This window comes from Lissotriton helveticus, chromosome 5_1 (assembly GCF_964261635.1).
Source record: "Lissotriton helveticus chromosome 5_1, aLisHel1.1, whole genome shotgun sequence".
NCBI classification, from domain to species: domain Eukaryota; kingdom Metazoa; phylum Chordata; class Amphibia; order Caudata; family Salamandridae; genus Lissotriton; species Lissotriton helveticus.
In genome coordinates this window covers 1,341,970,114-1,341,989,241 of record NC_136065.1, presented here as the reverse complement: position 1 = coordinate 1,341,989,241, position 19,128 = coordinate 1,341,970,114, and the positions used below count along the sequence as shown (strand labels likewise).

Genomic DNA, 19,128 nt, shown 5'->3' with positions numbered 1-19,128 from the left:
CTTTGCTTTTATTTCCATTCTAGCTCCTGGACACTTCGTTCTGAGGTAGCTGTTTAGCACTTTTATACATTTTATAAATCAGTCCTGTAAATGGTCATGATCCCTCACAAAGATGCTCTTGCTCAGCCGGGTTCTTCTCATACAGAGACAGCGTTGAGACAGGCATCTGAACTGCTCAACTTCGCAGTTTCGCACATGAGGTCGTAGAATCCGGGTACTTCAATCTTCCCCACAAATGTATGTCCATTTTAAATGAAGTTTGCTGGCCCACTGCACAAGTCGTTTATTCTGTGGCTCGGCAGAGGCTTGTTCACCACTAGATTTCCAAAAACCTGCACCCTCTGAAGCCTAACATCCAGGACATCTTTGGCAACTCTTGAATTTGTGGCAAGCAGGTCTTACATACCACTCCATAATTTTACACTTAACTGCAGTCTGGTCTGGTGGCGTAGTGGACTAATGCGTCCACTGTAGGGCCCAATGTTTGACCTCATGGTCACAGGTTAAAATCCCGGTTCACTCAGCCCTTCATCCTCCGGAGGTCGATTAAGTGAGTACCATTGAATTGGGTAACAATAAACATCTGCTATTCAATGCCAAGATGCCCACGGGTGAATGTGCGCTTTACAATTACACATTTTATGTTATTTTATGTTATCTCAGTATATTACTCACAAGGCTTATGGCATCACCCTTTGAACCTTTGCACTCATGCCTCCTTCAGTTCTTCTCTTGGAAGGTAGCCTTGGTGGCCATAACCTAACTCAGACGCATTAGCGAATAAATGGTGCTCACCCTACAAGATCTCTTCAGTCAGGTCGACAAGGATGGTGTCATTCTAAGAACGAATCCTAAGTCAACACCACACACTTTTACCAAGAGCTACTGCATGGACATCTTAGCCTGTCAACATGCCATGGTGGGCAGATGGTGTTAAAAACCTTGTTCCAGATATCTGCATCATCCTTATGCCAACCACTGCTTCTGGGGACACTGTTTTACAGTCTGTTCTAAGCATGTGTATCTACAGCCACATACTATAGGAACGGTAAATGTTACTTACCTTGTAACCATCTGTTTGTAGTGCTGTAGATTCACATGCAAACCACCCTCCCTTCCCAGAAGCCTTTTTTATGCAGATTTGTTGCTTACTGTATTTCATTCGCTTCATGCCCCATGCATACCTTGACACTGCATACATACTCTCTCCCGCTGTGCATAAACAATCTAACATGGAGTTGGTGCCCATGCGAATTGTACACTTAGAGGAGCGCAACTTATTTCAAGCACCGAAACACTTCTTCATAGAAGAACAAATTGCAAACATCAGAGCTCAACACTAGATGGCAGGAGTATGCTACGCATGTGATTCTCTAGCACTACAGACAATGATCAGATGCTATCAGGGTAAAGCATCATTTTCCATTTTTAGGTCGAGCTAGACGTAAGCAATGCTTCGCATTGCTTAGTCTGCGAAGACATCTATTGTCACCCGTTTCTGGGAATGTGGACAAGAGAGGGTGCACGAGCGCAGATAGCACCTCGTGGGCGCGCACGGCGCCATGCCCCTCTCCTGCCTCGGAAGCACCAACACGCATGCGCATACCCAGAGACACACACACACACACACGAGCACCCATGCACGCACCCATACATACAGAGAACCCACCCCAGCCGTCGCATACACACACATGCGCGCACACACACTGCATACACACACTGCATACACACACGCTCCCCCCTTACCTCACCAGAGACACACACACGAGCGCACATACACACACGCACGCATACAGAGAACCCACCCCCGCCGTCGCATACACACACACACTGCATACACACACGCTCCCCCCCCCCCTTACCTCCCCCCACCAGGCTCTTTTCTTGTCCTGTTTTCATGTGGGCTCCTTCTGCCCAACTCCCGATGGATGGGCGGGCGGGTGCCGGAGAAGCGACCAAGAACACTCTGCGCCTGCGCGGAAGTGCACACGCCCGCCTGACGTCACTTGTTTTGCTTGTTTACTATTGGTAAGGTTCCTGCGCCCCGCCCGGCACGAGTGCTTGCTCAAAGCAAAAACTGCATTTCCCTGTTGGGTGTGTAAACTGAGCGGAAACACTCGATTAACACATATAATGAGCATGGCCACCAACCAATCAGAGAGTTGTTCCAAGAGCGAAACCAATTGATGTGGCATATGGGCGGGCTCGGTCTATTCGCACAGTATTGAGGGTCCGTGTTCGAGGTTTCGATCGGTGACAACGACTCCTGTTTGTGTGAGTGGGGTTTGAAAGCAGGGTGCCTGTTAACGGCGGAGGTGTGGGAGGCTGTATATGAAGAAAATAGATGGTATGGTATCGTATACTACTTCAACAAAGCTCGACAACTTATCTGTTCTCTTTACTGGTATTTTGATTGGATATGGCTCCGTTGTAAAATCTCAGACTAATCTTCAAGCGCTGTCTTGGTTACGATTTTCTAGTTTTGCACAATAATTCGTAGTTCTGAGTCTTCGATGCTGAGTTACTCACAAAGCCCCCAAATGAGTTTTGATCCTATTGAGTTATGCACAGATGTTAAATAATACAAGTAATAGTGTCGTAAGGGAGTTGAGATATAAGCAGTGACAGTGTGAGGTGTGTTTAAAAGAAAAAAATTCTGAGACCGAGGTTGGGCTTGTGAAGATGGGGGCACACCTCAGTAAGACATTACTCCAGTTCTACATCTCGGTATTCAGCTGCTTCTTCAGACGTTGCCTTGGGTGCCCCACGTAAATAACGTGTTTTTAATTTTGTCCAGGGACTGTCCAATGTCACTGTTCCAAGGCATTTAATAAGTTGCTGAAAAATACCTTGTGGCAGACTTCTTAATGTCTATTCAGTATGGGCTTTACATTTTGCGTAGTAATGATCAATGTGACTGACCCCAAATGTTTTGAAATGTTCAATTTTTCCATCACAGAGCCACTGGAACTTTACACTATATTAGTTACTAGGAACCCAATTCTAGTTCAAACATTCATTGTAAGTATTTTGTTTTAATTAAGCATTAGGACAGTAACCAGTGCTTGTTTTTTTTTTTTTTAAACTACTCTATAATTGAATCCCTTCTTGTTAAAACAGAGCATTTTAATCTGGGGAAAATTCAATCCCGAGTTCCTCAACTTTTGCACCTACAAAAGTTTAAGCTATTGCCATTAGAAATTACAATACCTTTTATTTAAGTATTAATTAATTAGAAAAATTAACAGCCATTGTTATTTGTAATATCAATACATGTAAGTCACGTAAATACAACACATATTGCATTACAAATGCTATCGGTGTCACATTTGCGAAAGTTATAACTATTGGCATTGTAAATGACAAAGCTATTAATTTTGCTATTTTCAAAAACAAAACATAAATAAAAAATGTCATTTACAATACCAATAGCTCAAACTTTCCTAATGCGAGACCTATTGCATTGCAAATGCTTGTTTTGTATAGAGACGAACAACTGTTTATTCATAACTAACCATTAAGGATTGCCGGCGGGCTCCTTTCGAATGACTTGCAACAGCTGCTGTCTATAGCCTCTGCAAGAGCGAATATCATCTACTGATGGGTATTGAGTGTGGATGATGGCTGTAGTGGAGTGGAAAACACTGTGGTAGTTAAATGCCATGGTTGAGCCTGCATTGAACAACCATTGCTTTAGGATATGGGTAAATGTGTGGTAAGGTGTAAAAATGGAGAGAATACTAATGTCAGGGGAAATTATTAACATACTTGTGAATCTCACTGCGAGGAATTCTGTGCCTTGGCAAGAAACTTAATATGATTGTGTCAACTCCCACAGCACCAGACACCAACATATTCTCTGAAAAACTCCTTGCTTCGCTTGCGTTGTTAAGCACCTCTTTGTGGGTGGAAATACACAACAGTTACTTAATTATTGTAAATGAACTCAAAAATATAATTGGCTTCGAACAAAGTGTTCTTGGTCAGAAGTCCACCCCATAAAATGTGCATTCTTCTTTTTCCGAGTGCGTTACTTTTTCTTGCAACGTATTGATGACCAAGTCATTTATTTTAGCACTATTACATGTTGGAGAGCCAAGCATATACTAGATATATCTGAGCTTGTTTGGTATCTATCGAGGTGAACTCCTTATAGGTCAAATTTCAGCTTCAGATAGGGCACTTGACATCCACGCTTGGATGATGGTGAGGCAGTTGATGTCCATTGTGTAGGGTTACAGATCAACTTTAACATCTTCTGCATACTGGTGAATCTTGTTTCCACATTAGGCAAGAAGGACTCTGAGTAGGTTCAAGCATAGACTGAAGATTACTTGCAGAACCTGGAACCTTGTGGAACTTTTCAGATTATTGGATTCTACTGAGGTCCACAGCTGGCCATCGTTATGAATTGCTGTTGATCTGATAGGTAGGATGACAACCATTGAATTGTGGATTCTGTGAATCCAAGCATCAACAGTGTCATAGGCTGTTTGAGAGGTCACCAACAAAGCCAAGGGTTGTCCATACACACAAGGAAACCAGCCACAACTTCTTGAATGGTAGCAGTCTCAATGCTAAAGCATGGTCTGAATATGGATTGATAGTTGTATTGAAGAAAGCTCAGGCTGATCTGGTCTTGTAATTGAGTAATGACCATTTTTTAAATCTTTTTGATGAACTGTAGAAAGATACAGAGTTGTTAGGTACTAGGCCACAGACAGTGTGGTTTTTGCTTTCATTTAGTGATAGCAGGATCAGTGCTGTTTTGAAAGGGTCCATCAATAAACCATTGTAGGAGGGAGAAGCGGCCAGAGCTGCTGACTCCGGAGCACGGGGCTCACGGTTCGATCGTCAGCTCAACATAGTGTGACTCTGGACAATAGCTCACATAATCTTCCCGACAGCCCCCAGTGCCTTGAGACCTTAAATGGTAATATGTTTGCGCTTTATAAATAGGAATTATTATTATGTTCAATATGGTAAGAAGTGTGAATGCTTCTTTGGTGAAGGGTGTCGGGATGGTATAAGGGATGATGAAGTCTTCACCACAAGAGCTGTACGGATGTTGTTTAAGCCTCTTTTTGAAACCATCTTAAAGGTGGACCAATTGGGCAATTTGCTATGTTCAACAGTAAACATGTAGTAACACATCAACACTAAAAGGTAAACAATGGAGTCAAAATTAGAACATACTTAACTTTCTTTACATGAAATATTGCAAAAATGTAAGGCAAGCTGTAATATATATTTCTTAACTGTTTTACTAAACAGTCTAGCTTGTAAAACTAGGAAAGCTCAAGAATAGTGTGCAAGTAGTGTCCCCTTGCTAGCCTCTTGCCACTTTCCAAGTTCTATGGTTGTATCAACTTTCTAATTGTACGTTTAGATTGATAACAGGCACATATGTGCTGAAGGTAAATCTTATGCTAAGGTTGGCATATTAAACAGGTGCCATATGTGGTAGACGATTCATGTGCTTACGGCGGAAAAAAAGCAACTAATGTGTGTATTTACAATCAATGTTGGTGATGTTTATAGTACTGTGAATGAGTTTGATACTTTGATCAATTGATCCTATAATACTAACAAACATCATATCTGTTTTCCCAGAGAGGAATCCGGTCTTAATAATGGTCAGATAGACCCCAACACCCTCTTTCTGGAGACCAAAGGCCAGCATGGTGGTAAGAACACTTTCTTCCCCCCTCTTCCTCAATATTAAACTTCTTAGAGCAACACCTCCCACTTAAAAAGTGCGAAGGACAGCTACAGGAACCAGCTGGGCTATATGCCTTTCTGTGACAGGTGGATCCCTGTGTTTTTTCAAGGGACAGATGTCACAATACTGATAATTATGAAAAGTAATCAAGAGATGGATGTAGACTGTTCATTATAGACCTCAGTGTCTCCTCACATGGAGACTTTTGGCTGTAATTCATGTGAGGTGTCTGAGATGGGCAAGGGGAAACAATGTCTCACCTATGGGGAAAAAAAACAAAGCTTAGCACAAAAATCCAGTTTTTCTTAATGTATGTGACTTATTCATAAATGTAGTTATGAAGCACTCTCTTTCAGGGTTAGATATCTTTAGGAAAGACCCTTAGCATAAAACGCATATTAGTTGTTGAGAAATGTGAATGATGCTTGTCACTGTGAGAAGCCTCAGCTGGATCCAAATCCGCAAGACTTGAGATCCCACCTGAAGGTTGTTTACGGGCAAGACAATGTGGTTGGGAATGAAGTGGATTTCTGTTTTTATTTTCCATACGGGGATTGATTTACATGTGTTTATAAGTGAGAATTATGCCCGTCTGTTGTTTAGGGGCTGCTTTATAGGAGTATACAGGGACAGGTCTGTGTTCATCGTTAGGAGTACTGTGTCATGGTCCTGAAGTATTAGAAGTTCATAGAGGGTTGTGTAGCTGGATCACGTACTGCTGCAAGTTAGCCATAAACTTCCACCAAACAAAGTACAAATGCACATCCACTTTTTGCTTTACTCTTTAATCACTTGGGGCCTGATTTAGCGCTTGGCAGATGGGAAACACCATCATAAAGGTGACGGATATCCTGTCTGCCTTATTACAAGTGCATTAGGATATAATGCACTTGTAATAAGGTGGAGGGGATAGCCATCACGTTTGTGACAGAGAAACCCGTTCAGCAACCACGTGATTAGTGACAAATCTAAATACATTTTGACTGTTCGTGCTGTTCTTACACCAGGTTTTCTGCAATAATTTTGACTTTTGTTGGTCTGCAGGGCCTGACTCTGATTCTGATAGCGATCTCTCAATGGAGGATGATCAGAGTGGCTCCTACGCCTCAACACACTCCTCTGACAGTGATGAAGATGAAGAGTTTGCAGGAGAGCCATGTTGGGAAAATCTGCTATGCTCCAACAACGAGAAGCAACCATTAAACAGTACACCAAAAGGTGACAAGTGATGTGTGAATCAGAAAACCAAAACATATCTTAAGTACCTCAAAGACCTAATTTCTTACGTAATCTCTCTTCTTTCCTTTTTCCAGTGGATAACCTTACAGGACAGCCTAAACCCTACTGGCCAGGCGAGTTTGTGACCACAGCGAGTGAGAGTGAAGGGCAGACTGGCTCTGAGAAACTGAAGGTGGAAACCGTAACCAAGGAAGAGTTGCCACCAGAGAAGGTTGCCTTTTTGGAGGAGAAGCCCAAAGAGAATGGGGATATCATCCACAAAGACTGTACGCTGGTGACACAGGCCAGTGTCATGAATCATCCCCAGAAAGGTAAGTGCACGTCGATAGAATGCAAGTCCTGATGTGTGATTCTGTGTGTGGGCAATCCATCCAGAGGTCTTACTGCATTTTGGCATCTGAATTTGGAACACTGAGGGGACCAGCGTATCTACTTCTGAACAATATACAGTGTACTATGTGCCTCGGTCCATGTAATTTAAAAACAATCTAGGTATCAGCCTGTAAGGATTACATAAATTGAGAAATAGGTCTCTTGTTAGATGTGAGGGTGTTGATCTCTTTGACCGGATGAATATCTCTGCTATGATCTAAACTTGTAAGTTCTATGTGACCTTAATTTCAAAGACTTGAAATATTAGTATAACTTGAGTAACATTGTGTACAAATGACATTGGCCTTTGCTTTATAACTACTTTTGCATGTTGATGCATATCTTGCTGTCCTGAACCAATAGTATCTCTGTAAGGTGACTTTCTCTGCTAAATCTTAGCCTGCAATATCTATGCATCCTTTTGGATTGATTTACAATTCTAGCTAGCATCCCAGAGAGGATAGGAAGGCATAATGAAATTCTGTCATTGAGAAAAATACCTGTATGAAGACTTCAGGTTGACTCTACTGTTTGATTAGACTTTCATGTGGAAGAACAGCCCTGCTGTAGCTAAAAGAAGTGCTGCAGTGGCAGTCCGTAGATTAAGGGCTAAGATGGCTGGTATGAAGTGGTGCTGCTTGGCATTTTTAGAAGTGAGTAGTGTGTCCAGCCCTTGCCTTTAAAAGAACATTTTACAGCCCACAGTAGACAAACAAACCACATCAACACATCACAATCAATCAGATATTTATAAAAGATCTTGAACCCACATTTAAGTGATATGATGAGGCAGGATAAGATACCCAACAAGGGGGGCTTAGGGGCTTTTCTATAGCAGTCGTAAACCTCTGCCCCCTACCATTTCATTTTTTCCGTCATGTGGCACCAACAAATGCTTTAACCATTGGTCTCAGGTTTATCTTGTGGGAGTATGGAGTCACGCTTTGCTCCCTTTATGCTTGGACATTGCCCAACAACACTTAGTGTGTTAAAATTAGTGTCTTAAATCTAATTTGAGAGGTCACTGGAAGGCAGTGCATTTTTTGGTAAGCGGAAGAGATGTGGGCAGGCTCACATAGATTGCTGACTGCTCATTATGCAGAGGTTTATAAAATCCTGCAACTTGATAATATTGTACAAGCCTCAACCTGCAAGGCACTGCCGTAATCCATCTTTGAGCCAATAATAGATCTTGTGTTAGTTGACCTCTAGATGGTAATTTGATGAATGAATGACATAGTTACCTATCCTTTGAGAGGCGTTCAATTTTGGAGGTGGGTGTGGACCAGGGTCTGACCAGATTAACTGGAACTACACACTGTAGTAAAGTGCCCCTTTTTTAAATGGTCACCCCCATTTTTTGCCTGGTATCCAATGCAAATGTGACAGAAAGTGCACTAGGTTTCTGCTAACCAGGTCCCTAGTGCCAGATCTCATTCACTAAACTGTACAACTGTTTCCCCAATTGGCAAAACCTCTAGCACTCCCTGTAAGTCCATTGTAAATGATACCCCTGGTGCTAGGGCATGAGGTAATAAAGAGGGTTCCTAAGGGCTGCCGCATGCATTGTGCCACCCTAAGGGATCCGCCACCAAACCCATGCAGACTACGCTTCTTGGTGCAGACAGCCCTGTGTGCCATGACTGCAGACACAGCATGCAGTATAGGTAAGTCACTCCTACAGCAGACCTTAAATCCCTAAGGCAGGGTGCACTATACTACATGTAATTGTAATTGCATTTATATAGCACTTATATGCCTCTGTGCTGACTAGCTCAATTACTGCCAGTACAAGTGAACAGGGAAGCCATTTATGTGCTGGACACTGGTCAAAAATGAGTTCCCCAGCTACATGATGACTTCAATTAAATGAAAGATTTTTGGTGTCAGAAATCTTGTATTGACAAACCCACACAGATTCCAGTGAGGGATTTATTAATAGAAGCACCCAGAGGTGCCCCCTAAAAACCTACCAACTACTAGTGCGCTGGCTGACTTGTTCTGACCAGCCTGCCGCCACAGATTTGTTTCTGACCCCCAGGGGTGAGAGCCACGCCCTTGGTAGGTCAGGAACACTGCTTGCTCTGGCAGGAGGTGTTTACACCCGCTCCAACAGGATAACCTGTAATTTAGCATTCTTTGGCAGGGAACTTCAAAGAGCCCACCGCCTTTGGATACAAAACTAGCTTCCCTCAGAAGTGAAGGGATGCCGAACTCCCCCTGACCAGGGCACATTTGGCACCTGGGCAGACGAGAAAATTAGTAGTCAGAGAGGTGTGTCCACCTGCAGGCTAGTGCCACTCCTAAGGTGGGCTACCTGATGTGGATGCGAAAATGTAAAGCTTGCCATCGTGGTGATGGCAGAATTAGGAACTCTGGGACAGGGTCATGCCCACATCCCACAAGAAGTGGTCATATAGGGGCGTAGTAACACTAGAGGTAAGTAGCCCATTGGCTACTACCCTTCACTCCCATAATCTAGTATTTAGGGGAGCCTCTGGCACCAGGAAATCAGATCCTTGCGACCTGAAAGAAAAAGGACCGTGAAGAGCCCCAAAAGCAATCACAGAGGAGCAGCAACTGACTTGGCGCCATCCCCTGCCGGCCGGCCTGCTGTCCTTGACAATTGAACCAAAAAAGATGACTTGTCATGCAGCTGCTGTATCTCCAAAAGCCTGGGAGGACTGTCAACACTTCACGAAAGATCCAGGAACTCACGTGGCGTAGTGGAGCTGCTCCCCTGTATCCTGCAGGTACCCCAAGAGGACTCCGGACCCCCAAAACTGGACACCGGAAAGCACCACTGCACAGATGCCCACTAACCCGAGTTGAAGTTGGACAACAGTGCCACCTTGGTCACCCGACCCTCGAGAGAGAAAGCCCACCTTTGGTTTGTCCAGAGTGAACTCACCGACGACGCCTGCAGCTTCTTTGTGCAGGCCCCCTATACCACGAGTGTCTCCAGTGACAAAAACCTGATGCCTTAAAACACCTCTGCACCCAGCCACCCCAGCCTGAGGAGAAGAGGACCAAAAGTGTCTCCAAGTCGCTGAGCATCATGAGACCTGAGCCTCCTTGTTGGTTCAACCTGACAGGTCTCTCAGTCTGCAGCCTCTTTTCGACCGGACCAAACCCCATTGACTGACACGAGGCACCAGACGCTGACAAGCACCTCTAGATCCGGCTGCCCAAGGTGACCTGTTGGTGCTGCCTTAGACCTTGCCCCCTACTTACCTTAATTCCAGGAAATTGGTCCCATTAGTCGCTCTGAAGTAGGTGTATGCAGTGTATGTCTTTCCTCCATAGGATAAGCTTCAAACATTGCACTGTCCATATTTTAAAACTGTAAAATTCATAACTTGAAACATGCATGCCTTATTTTGATGATCATGGTGCCTAAAGTTATATGAACTATGATACGTGTTATTTTTGTAAATTGGTGTGGATCTCCTTATCGAGTTGTGTGTATCATTTATTGACTGTGTGAATGTAACAAATGTCTAACGCTCCGCTCTGATATGCCTAAGGCTGCTCGACCACACTACCCTCAAGAGAGGACCTTGGGATTGCTAGGGGATTGCTAGAGCATTGCCCCTGTCCACTTATAAGGGATACCTGGACTCTGCACAGTACACCTCTTTTTGGTATACTATATATAGAGCCAGCTTCCTACACACACAAGTGTGCCGTAGTTTTCCATCCTCCTCTCATTCTGGGAAGCTGCTCAGTTTTTGGAGATTAGCTTTTTGGCAGTGGGACATGGATGTTCAATGAAGGCAGAGGAAGAAACAAGGGAGGAAACGACAAACTGCGCTGCAAGGATGTATCTAACAAGGGTGATTGAGCTGTATGTTGATAAAAATCTGATTATTGGCTTCGCAGGGGAGCCTGTAGTGCTGAACAAAAATTGTATGATACAGAAATTATCATACCAGACATCATTGAATTTAGAATAATGCAATGTTATAATGCTTTGTTTGCAGACCACATTGTCCACCTTTCTGTCTCAATGTCTGTGATTGACCATTTTGCAACCCTCTCTCTTTACAGGAATTCTGAAGAAGAAGAAGGCCCTGCCCACCATCTCTGAGAAAAACAGTATCAACCGGATACACAATGAGCTGTCCAACCAGAATCCTGGGTTGGTGTCGTCCCGGGCTTCCTCTGGCAGCGATGGCAGTCGCAATGCAGGCCTTCCAAGGCCCAAACAGAGCCTGCAGGAGCAGCTCAATGGCATGACGCCCATTGCCATGAGCATTAAAGCGGGCACTATGGATGAGGACTCTTCAGGCTCAGAGTAAGTATCTCATTACAGTAACTTGCTACTGACTGGATCTCTCCTTTACCTCAAAACCCTCTACTGTTCTCCTTTCTTGATAGCAATAACACTATCTGTACTCTTGGTCCGCTGTTCTAAAGGGGCTTAGGGAAGCATTAAACATTTCACCCTGTTAGTTCAGATTAAGAGCACCAAAAGAACCAGGACTTCACTAGTTGGGAGATTGCTTTGGAATTCAACTTTGGTTTTAGAAAAGGAAATTACAGGCTTTTAAGAAGATGATAAAGGTTGAGGTTTTTAAGATTGTGTTTTCACCAGCTTCAAACACCTGACTGCATTTGGATGCAGGAGTAATCACATGCAGTTCACTACTGTCTATACCAATGTTGTCCTTGTTCACAGGTTCTCTGTATATGAATAAAGCAGCATGGGGACAGGTGTGGATATATATTTATACACACACGAGCATATGCTGTGGTTAAATACCTGCGTGGCCAATGCAGTAGGAAATCCAGAATGACATAAACTATACATGCAGATTCACAGAGTGAAATATGCTACTAATTACCATTGGAGGATAGGAAGGACACTGTGCCACGTGCACATATTCAAAACATTTTAAAGGAGATAGGCACCTGTTGCCTGTCTAGAGCATAGTTATTTATCCTGTGGCCGGGCTGCTTCAAATAACAATCAACTACGTGGTTACAGTTACTTTTCAACTTGTGGAAAATCAAACAATCAACACAAACTCCAGAAATTTGTAAATGGCTCCAAATCTTTACTTTGCTATATTTTCAGAACTAAATGTCCATGTTCCCTCAAAAATCATCAATGTGTTGATTTAAGTCTACAATCCTGCAGAGGAATTGTTGTTCAGAGCTTATCAGCAGGGCCTCTACGATGATATTGCCTAATTCTAAAACATACCTTTGTATTCCCCAGCATAATTAAAATAAATATTCATTCAACATTTGCGCTGGTGGCAAGCAGCATAATAACATAGCCATACTTGAGCGTGTCAATCTATGTATTGTTATTTATAAAGGGCAAACTTATCTAGGGATCAACAGAGCGCTGTTCGGAGACAATCAAGCCAGAAACAGGATTTGAAACGCTAGAAACAGGAGTTGAAGAAGTGAGGGATATGAGCTAAACAAGATACAATGTCGGTGACATTAAGTGTTTGAAAAGAGGAGTTTGTGAGGGAAATAAGGATTTGAAAGATGGAAGGTAATGTATTATTTTATTAGTCACTTGTGAACAGCATATGCACCAACTTTTCTTGGATCTATGATAACCTAGCCCATAGCTACAGCAGTTTAAGAAACTAACTTGAGGGTAAAGAGGATTTCAATAACTTTCCGAAGCATGTGAATGATAATTTAGATTGACTAGTTAAAGCTAATGAGTCCCACTTCCTGGCGGTGGCCAATGAAAAAGCGTGATTACAAAAAGTAACTGTTCCTGTTCTCGGGTAAGTAAGAGGAGGTTGATCATTAGACCTTCGGTTATGGTAAACACTGTGTGAGCTAAATGCAGCAGCAATAAACTCTTAGAAATACTGATAAAGAGCTCTGTGGCCTATGACCATAGCTTTGAAAACAATGCTTTAACAAACTGGAAGTCAATGTAATTGTTTTAGGAAAGTTCAAATGTGATGGGATCTGGAATCTAACCACCTTTCAAATAAAGCATGCCACAATGTTTTGAATTAGTTGAAGTTGGTTGATGGATTTTGCTGGAGCAAATAGAAGAGTGAATTTACCAAAATCGAGACAGGATTGTATGAACGCAGTCATGATAGGGATGTGCAATCTGTTGTTAATAAATGGGAGGATATTCCGAATTGTTGTTAGCTAGAAAACAGGCACTTCAAACGTTAGTGACACGAGGGCAGATTCTGCACTAGAGAGGAGAGGGAGCACACAAACCCATTACTGTGGGCCGGACACAGATTGACATTAAATCCACAGTTGGAGACCGTTATTAATTTGGTTGTTGATTGCTTCAATGTAACATGGTCTTGTAACATCCAGCAACCTACAGGATATGAGCTATGGGATAGAGCGAGGAGTAGCAAGAGGGTGACAACTGCATACATATAAAATCTCACCCTGATTTGTGTTAAAGTTGGTTTAGAAGATAGATATATTATAAACAAAAGGGGAGATAGTATAGAACCTTGAGGCACAGCATAATTGAGAGCTTCTGGGTTTGAACTTCTAATTGATAGGGACACAATTTGAAGACGATTTACTGAACAAGATGTTAACCATTCCAGAGCCAAGCCTGAGATTCTAATTGAGGTGACTTTGGTGATTAAGATGGCATTGTCAATGTGCTTTTGAGAGAACCATTTTATAGTCAGTGTGTAAGAGCATATGTGAGTGAGAAAGGGCTAGTAAGAAGAGTGAGTGGAACAGAAAAGAGGATCTTGGAGCGAAAGAGATGTAAAGAAGGGAAGACTAGAATCTGTGAAAGGATGATGTGACAAAGGAATGTATAACATAAGATAGTTATTTTACTGTCAGGAAGAGTAGTGTTTTTGTAGAGAGCATGATGGATTTGAGAAGGTTATAGGGTTTAGAGTATGGCCATAAATGGTGTGCAAATATAAAATAAGAGAGTGGACCGTATATGATATAGAGAAAGGCAAGTGGAGGGATGAGATAAAAAAGTGCGAGTATCATGCTTTTAAGAAGAGAACAAAGGATGAATGATAAAATAAAATGTTTGAGAGAGTAATATGAGAAGAGAGGACAGTTTGAGAGACATAAGAGCAAAGACAATTTTGGGGGAAAACAGTAGGAGGCAGATGCCTAGGCTGCCACCAGCTGCTTGTATCATAATACCAGTACAAGGAACAAGTGTGGCGCCATTGCTAGAGTGGGTGACAGAAAATGTACCTTCGACTAGGGAGATTGTGGTAATAGGTGGAAGTAAGAGAGAAGGTAGGTGAGAGGGGGGTAGTAAGAGTAGGGAAATGAGAAGAGTGTCACAGAAAGGATCTATACTAGATTAAGGTGAAATAGAAGAGGGCAGGTGTGAATGAAGATGTGAGAAAGTGCCTCTTTTGCATGTTTAGCTCTCACTTTTGCCTGGTTTTGATGTGGGTTCAATTGTAGTGCACAGGGCCCCTGCCAACCAGGTGCCCTGTGCCAGTGCTTCTTCCCTACCTTACTGACAGAGGCACGAACCTCGTCTGGCATTTGAATTCTAGCCACACATCGATTCTTTTAAAAGAGACTGTTTCAAGCAGCTTTAAAATGTTTCTACAAGACTAATATTTTCGCCACGACACACGGTCATTATTTTCCAGACCGACAGATGCCCCAGAGGCTGTCCATGGAAATTTTTTTTTTTTTTATAACTGCTTGGTACATTGAGTTTACTGTTACCATTGTTCAAATTGAGGTCTGCTACAACTTTTGAGTGACCTACATGTTGCCTAGTGGTTTTGTATTGCCAATTGGACATACAGTTACTCCATCAGGCCAATGGAGGGGTATGACCACGGTGGAGAGGGAATAGGCTCTGCTGTCCCAAACCATGGTGCATCTGCCTCTAATACGGGTGGCCTGGCTATTATGTTGGCGGGTAGAGAACTCAGTCGTCAGTGCGATTGAGTTCCCTCTTCTCCAACATATAAATAGGATCTTACTTTCTGCCATTTTTTCTTGTAGGCAATCAAGGCTTTAATAGCCCTATGGGCCCTTCTAATGCACTTCTCTTACTACAGATTGGCTAAGATTAACACTTCATGGGGAAAAAAACAGCATACCAAAATTACGTCATTTACCAAACCAATGAGACCCAATGCGAGCAGTAGCAGCTGAATGTGTCTTAAGAGATACTGTAAAAGGAAAAACAATATTCTGGTACTTCTCTTCCTGAGCCAATCAACAGCCTTGTAGATGGTGGTGTTATTTAGGTGGAGCAACCTGCAGCACTACTGTGATTTGTTCTTCCTTGAATAGGTACATCCCCTGAGGGCTGCAAAGGGGGCATCATGACCCACTCTAGGCTTCTCTTCTCATGGATCAAGAACCCTCTCCACACTCAACAATGGTAATAAATAGCATATTAAACTATGCGTCCAAACCGTTATGAACAGAGAAAAAGAAAAGGATGCTGTTAGGGCAAATTAAGCAACCTTTGAGCCTTCTGCTTTCTTTTTAAACGTGTTGACCCCCAGAGAACATTGTGATTTCTAAAGAGGCTTTCTGTCCAGAGTCTATGTTGAAAGAACTTGCAGCACAAACGTGTGTCTCTGCTTTGCAGAAACAGTTATAGCCAGGTTTATGAGTGTTTCAGGAGGCAAGTAGAAGGTGGGCGGGGTGCAACAGATTGAACATTTACTAATAAATATTATGTAGTACTAAGGGATATAGACTCAGGAGACCCACGTTTTGGTTCAGCTCTCCTTCACTGAACAAACCAATGGTTTTGACTTTGCTAACCTACTTCTCTCTCAATCTCTCCTTGTTTATTTTCTGTCTCCATCCACCACTCAGATTTCTGTTTTTTAATTTCCGCCATTGACATGTGAGCTCAATTTTGTTTTATACCCATATTGCCTTGGTCTGTGCCAGACATGCATACCTCCCAAGTCCTTGCAATTTGTGCATGACTTCTCTCAACTATCCCCTCCCCCGCCCACGCTGCATGTCCATGGCCACGCATGCTTCATTTTTTCCCCTTGTGTTTCTTGTTTTTGTTAACCCTTTGCATAGGAGCGACGAAACATCCATCTGAGCACCTGATCTCGTTCATCCGGATACTCTATGGACTTGCAAGGACATGGTCTGCAGTAGCCTTCCAAACACTGGAGAAGACTGCACCGATACCTGCACTGCAGTTGCGGATTGTGAATCCTTGCTTTGTACAGAGGTGGGATTCGTTCTGAACCTCATATCAAGCTTCCAAATAACTTGAGTGCCAAAGGCTACTATCCTGATGCTCTTTAGACCACTATGGGGCCAGGAGAAGAGACTGGCACTGCTGCTATGGATGCTCTCTCGAGATCCCTAACCTGGAAGGGCTGTGAATCTACACATCGCACTTATACCACAGACTTGAAAAGTGCTTGGGGATAACTTCAGGAGTAAGCCGAAACTTTGTCTAAACTGCTGTAGTGTTTTCCTGGGAAAGAAGTGAAAGGGAAAACATTTAAAAAACTATTGTGTTTTACCTTTTTGGGGCGAGAAGGGGTGACAACACTGCGGTCTCCTTTCGCCTATTTGGAACATTTAATGGTGTTTTCTTCATTCCCCACAAGTCTAATGGACAACATCTAAAATTGTTTCTGATATCTTGTTGTTGGTTTGGATAGAATTTTCTGCAATAGCGGAATACTTCTGTCGCTAAATAAGAGTTCCCAAATCTGGTAGGGCAAGCTCTCTACAGCATCGAATTCAGCACAGCCTGCTTGCAATGCTGAACAAAAGAAAAAACAAATTAGGCCCCGTAATTCTGATTGCACTGGTACCTTCAGGTATGTGTTGTTAAAATCCATGCTATGATATAGACATAAGACTTTGAAAGAAAATGTAACAGACCTCGATTTCAAAAGGATCAAAAAATATCTTGGGGGGATCCAGGTTGCCGACTATGACTGGTGGCTAACAAAATGGCGTCTTTTTCTGGGTGCTCGCAGTCATATTTGGAACCAGACATCAGGAAATGAGTGGCTGGATCAACGACAACACTGGACTTCAGTATCACGTGGGGTTCCTGGTCTGTTTTGCCAGGTCCTGCTAAAGTAATGGATATTTGAGGCAACATCATTTAAGTGCTCCTTGATGGCATCAAGAAACGTTGGACTGTAAGAAACACTGAGGCTGCGGAGGCGATTGTTCCATCATGACACAGTGTTGTAGAAACTCCGGCCCCTTATTCTGTTTTTCAAAGTTACACGAGTGGAACCTTCAGTATTTTCATCCTGCCTAACTTCAGGAATTGGCTTCTGTTTCTAAAAAAAAAATATATTTTTACAACATTCACGACGTTTTGTTGTGCAAGGGAATTGGGAGGGGGAGGAAGGATGACAAGCCACTGTTGACCTGCAATTTTTCAATTCCATTTTGCCAGAAGGCACTTTTATTTAAAGAAATGACAAAAGAACAAAAAAAAAAGACGCTGACAGATCTTTTTTAGCCGTGTTCATATTGTATAGTTGGAAGCAATGTCCATTTTGGTTTTGTGAACTTTTTAAAAAAAAATTAAAATTGACTCATGAACATATTTTGAATACTGCAGTGCACTGAATTATGTTCAGATCTGAAAAGTGCTTCACATAATACTTTATTTTTAAAGTAGCACGTAGACCACACTAGTGTCACAGTACTTTATAAGAAATGATAGTTAAGCATTTCATCAACATCAGAAGAATGGAAGGTGAGTTTATGACTTGCGGGTTAAGCAGATTCCTGCAGTAGGTGCGTCATCTCACATCTCTATCCTACAGGTTTGTTGAGACCAGAGCTTCCACATCAGCTTCCTGAGAGTGTAAACATTCCTTGATGTTTTTCAAGACTGTAGACATGTTCTTCCTTCTCACATTGCATTTAAGAAATATTTCGTAATTGTATAAAGAAGGACAAAAGAAACTGAAAAACATTTCACAGTCTTTGTCAACCCTTTGTGGACACGAGAGCAGATTTATCTACCACAAGTTGTGCTAGTTGGTGTCCACTGGAGAGGACCCTGTTGTACGTGCAACTCTTCACCATCTTTAAGGTTGGAAAGTTTCAGATGTCACTAAAGATCTTTATAACCACTGTTGGGATTAGCCATTGCAATGCAGTATCAAGTCCCTTTTATACTTGTTGTGACCTTTTTTCAAATGCATGAAGAAAATAAGACAACACTAAGGGGGAGATTTACAAAGAAAGTCACGCAACGCAGCACAACCTCCCGCGAGGCTGCGCTGTGTTGCGCGACTGGGAGGAAGCAGGAGAGCGCCATATCTTCAAAGATATGGCTATCTCCTTCCCTTTCCCTTACGCCGGTGCTGATTACAGCTGCGGTGCTCCATGCACACACCTTAGCGCCGCAGCGCTAGGGTGTGTGCATGAGTTTAGCATAGGTTTTGTACAGGAACAATATCCTTCCTGTACAAAACACTATGCTAGGCAAAAGGGAAAACTTTTCCCACTTTGTATGCGTGCTGCACAGTGCAGCACGCATGCAGTTGGAAAAGGAAGGAGAAATGAAAGCATTTCTCCTTCCATGCGCCTAGTTGAAAAGGGCGCAGTTTTCTCATGCTAACCCCAATCTACTGTTTTTAATAAATTGGGTTTAGCGTGAGAAACCTGGTTGGTTGCATGGGAATGCCCATGCACCACCCTTGGTACGCCCCCATGGTGCAAAGTAACGTGAAGCAGCGATGCGCTGCTTCGCATTGCTTTTACATTATTTCTATCTTTAAACAAGTTTAGCGCTGTAAAGTAAATTATAAAAAAAAAAAATTTGCGTTATTTTGCATCACTTTTGTGACGCCAACACGGCGAAA

At 42.7% G+C, this 19,128-nt stretch overlaps 1 protein-coding gene across 2 annotated transcripts in view; it reads left to right on the top strand.

The window, feature by feature from the left end:
- CELSR2 (cadherin EGF LAG seven-pass G-type receptor 2) overlaps positions 1-17,858 on the top strand; it is a 325,195-nt gene extending 307,337 nt beyond the window's left edge. The window contains exons 31-35 of one of the 2 annotated variants that reach the window (XM_078644214.1): positions 5,614-5,687; positions 6,767-6,940; positions 7,036-7,272; positions 11,384-11,630; positions 16,349-17,858. In XM_078644214.1, coding sequence (XP_078500340.1) covers positions 5,614-5,687; positions 6,767-6,940; positions 7,036-7,272; positions 11,384-11,630; positions 16,349-16,370 — 754 coding nt within the window. In that variant the 3' untranslated portion in view covers positions 16,371-17,858. The other variant, XM_078644213.1, reaches the window with a different exon arrangement.
- The last annotated feature ends 1,270 nt before the right edge of the window (positions 17,859-19,128 follow it).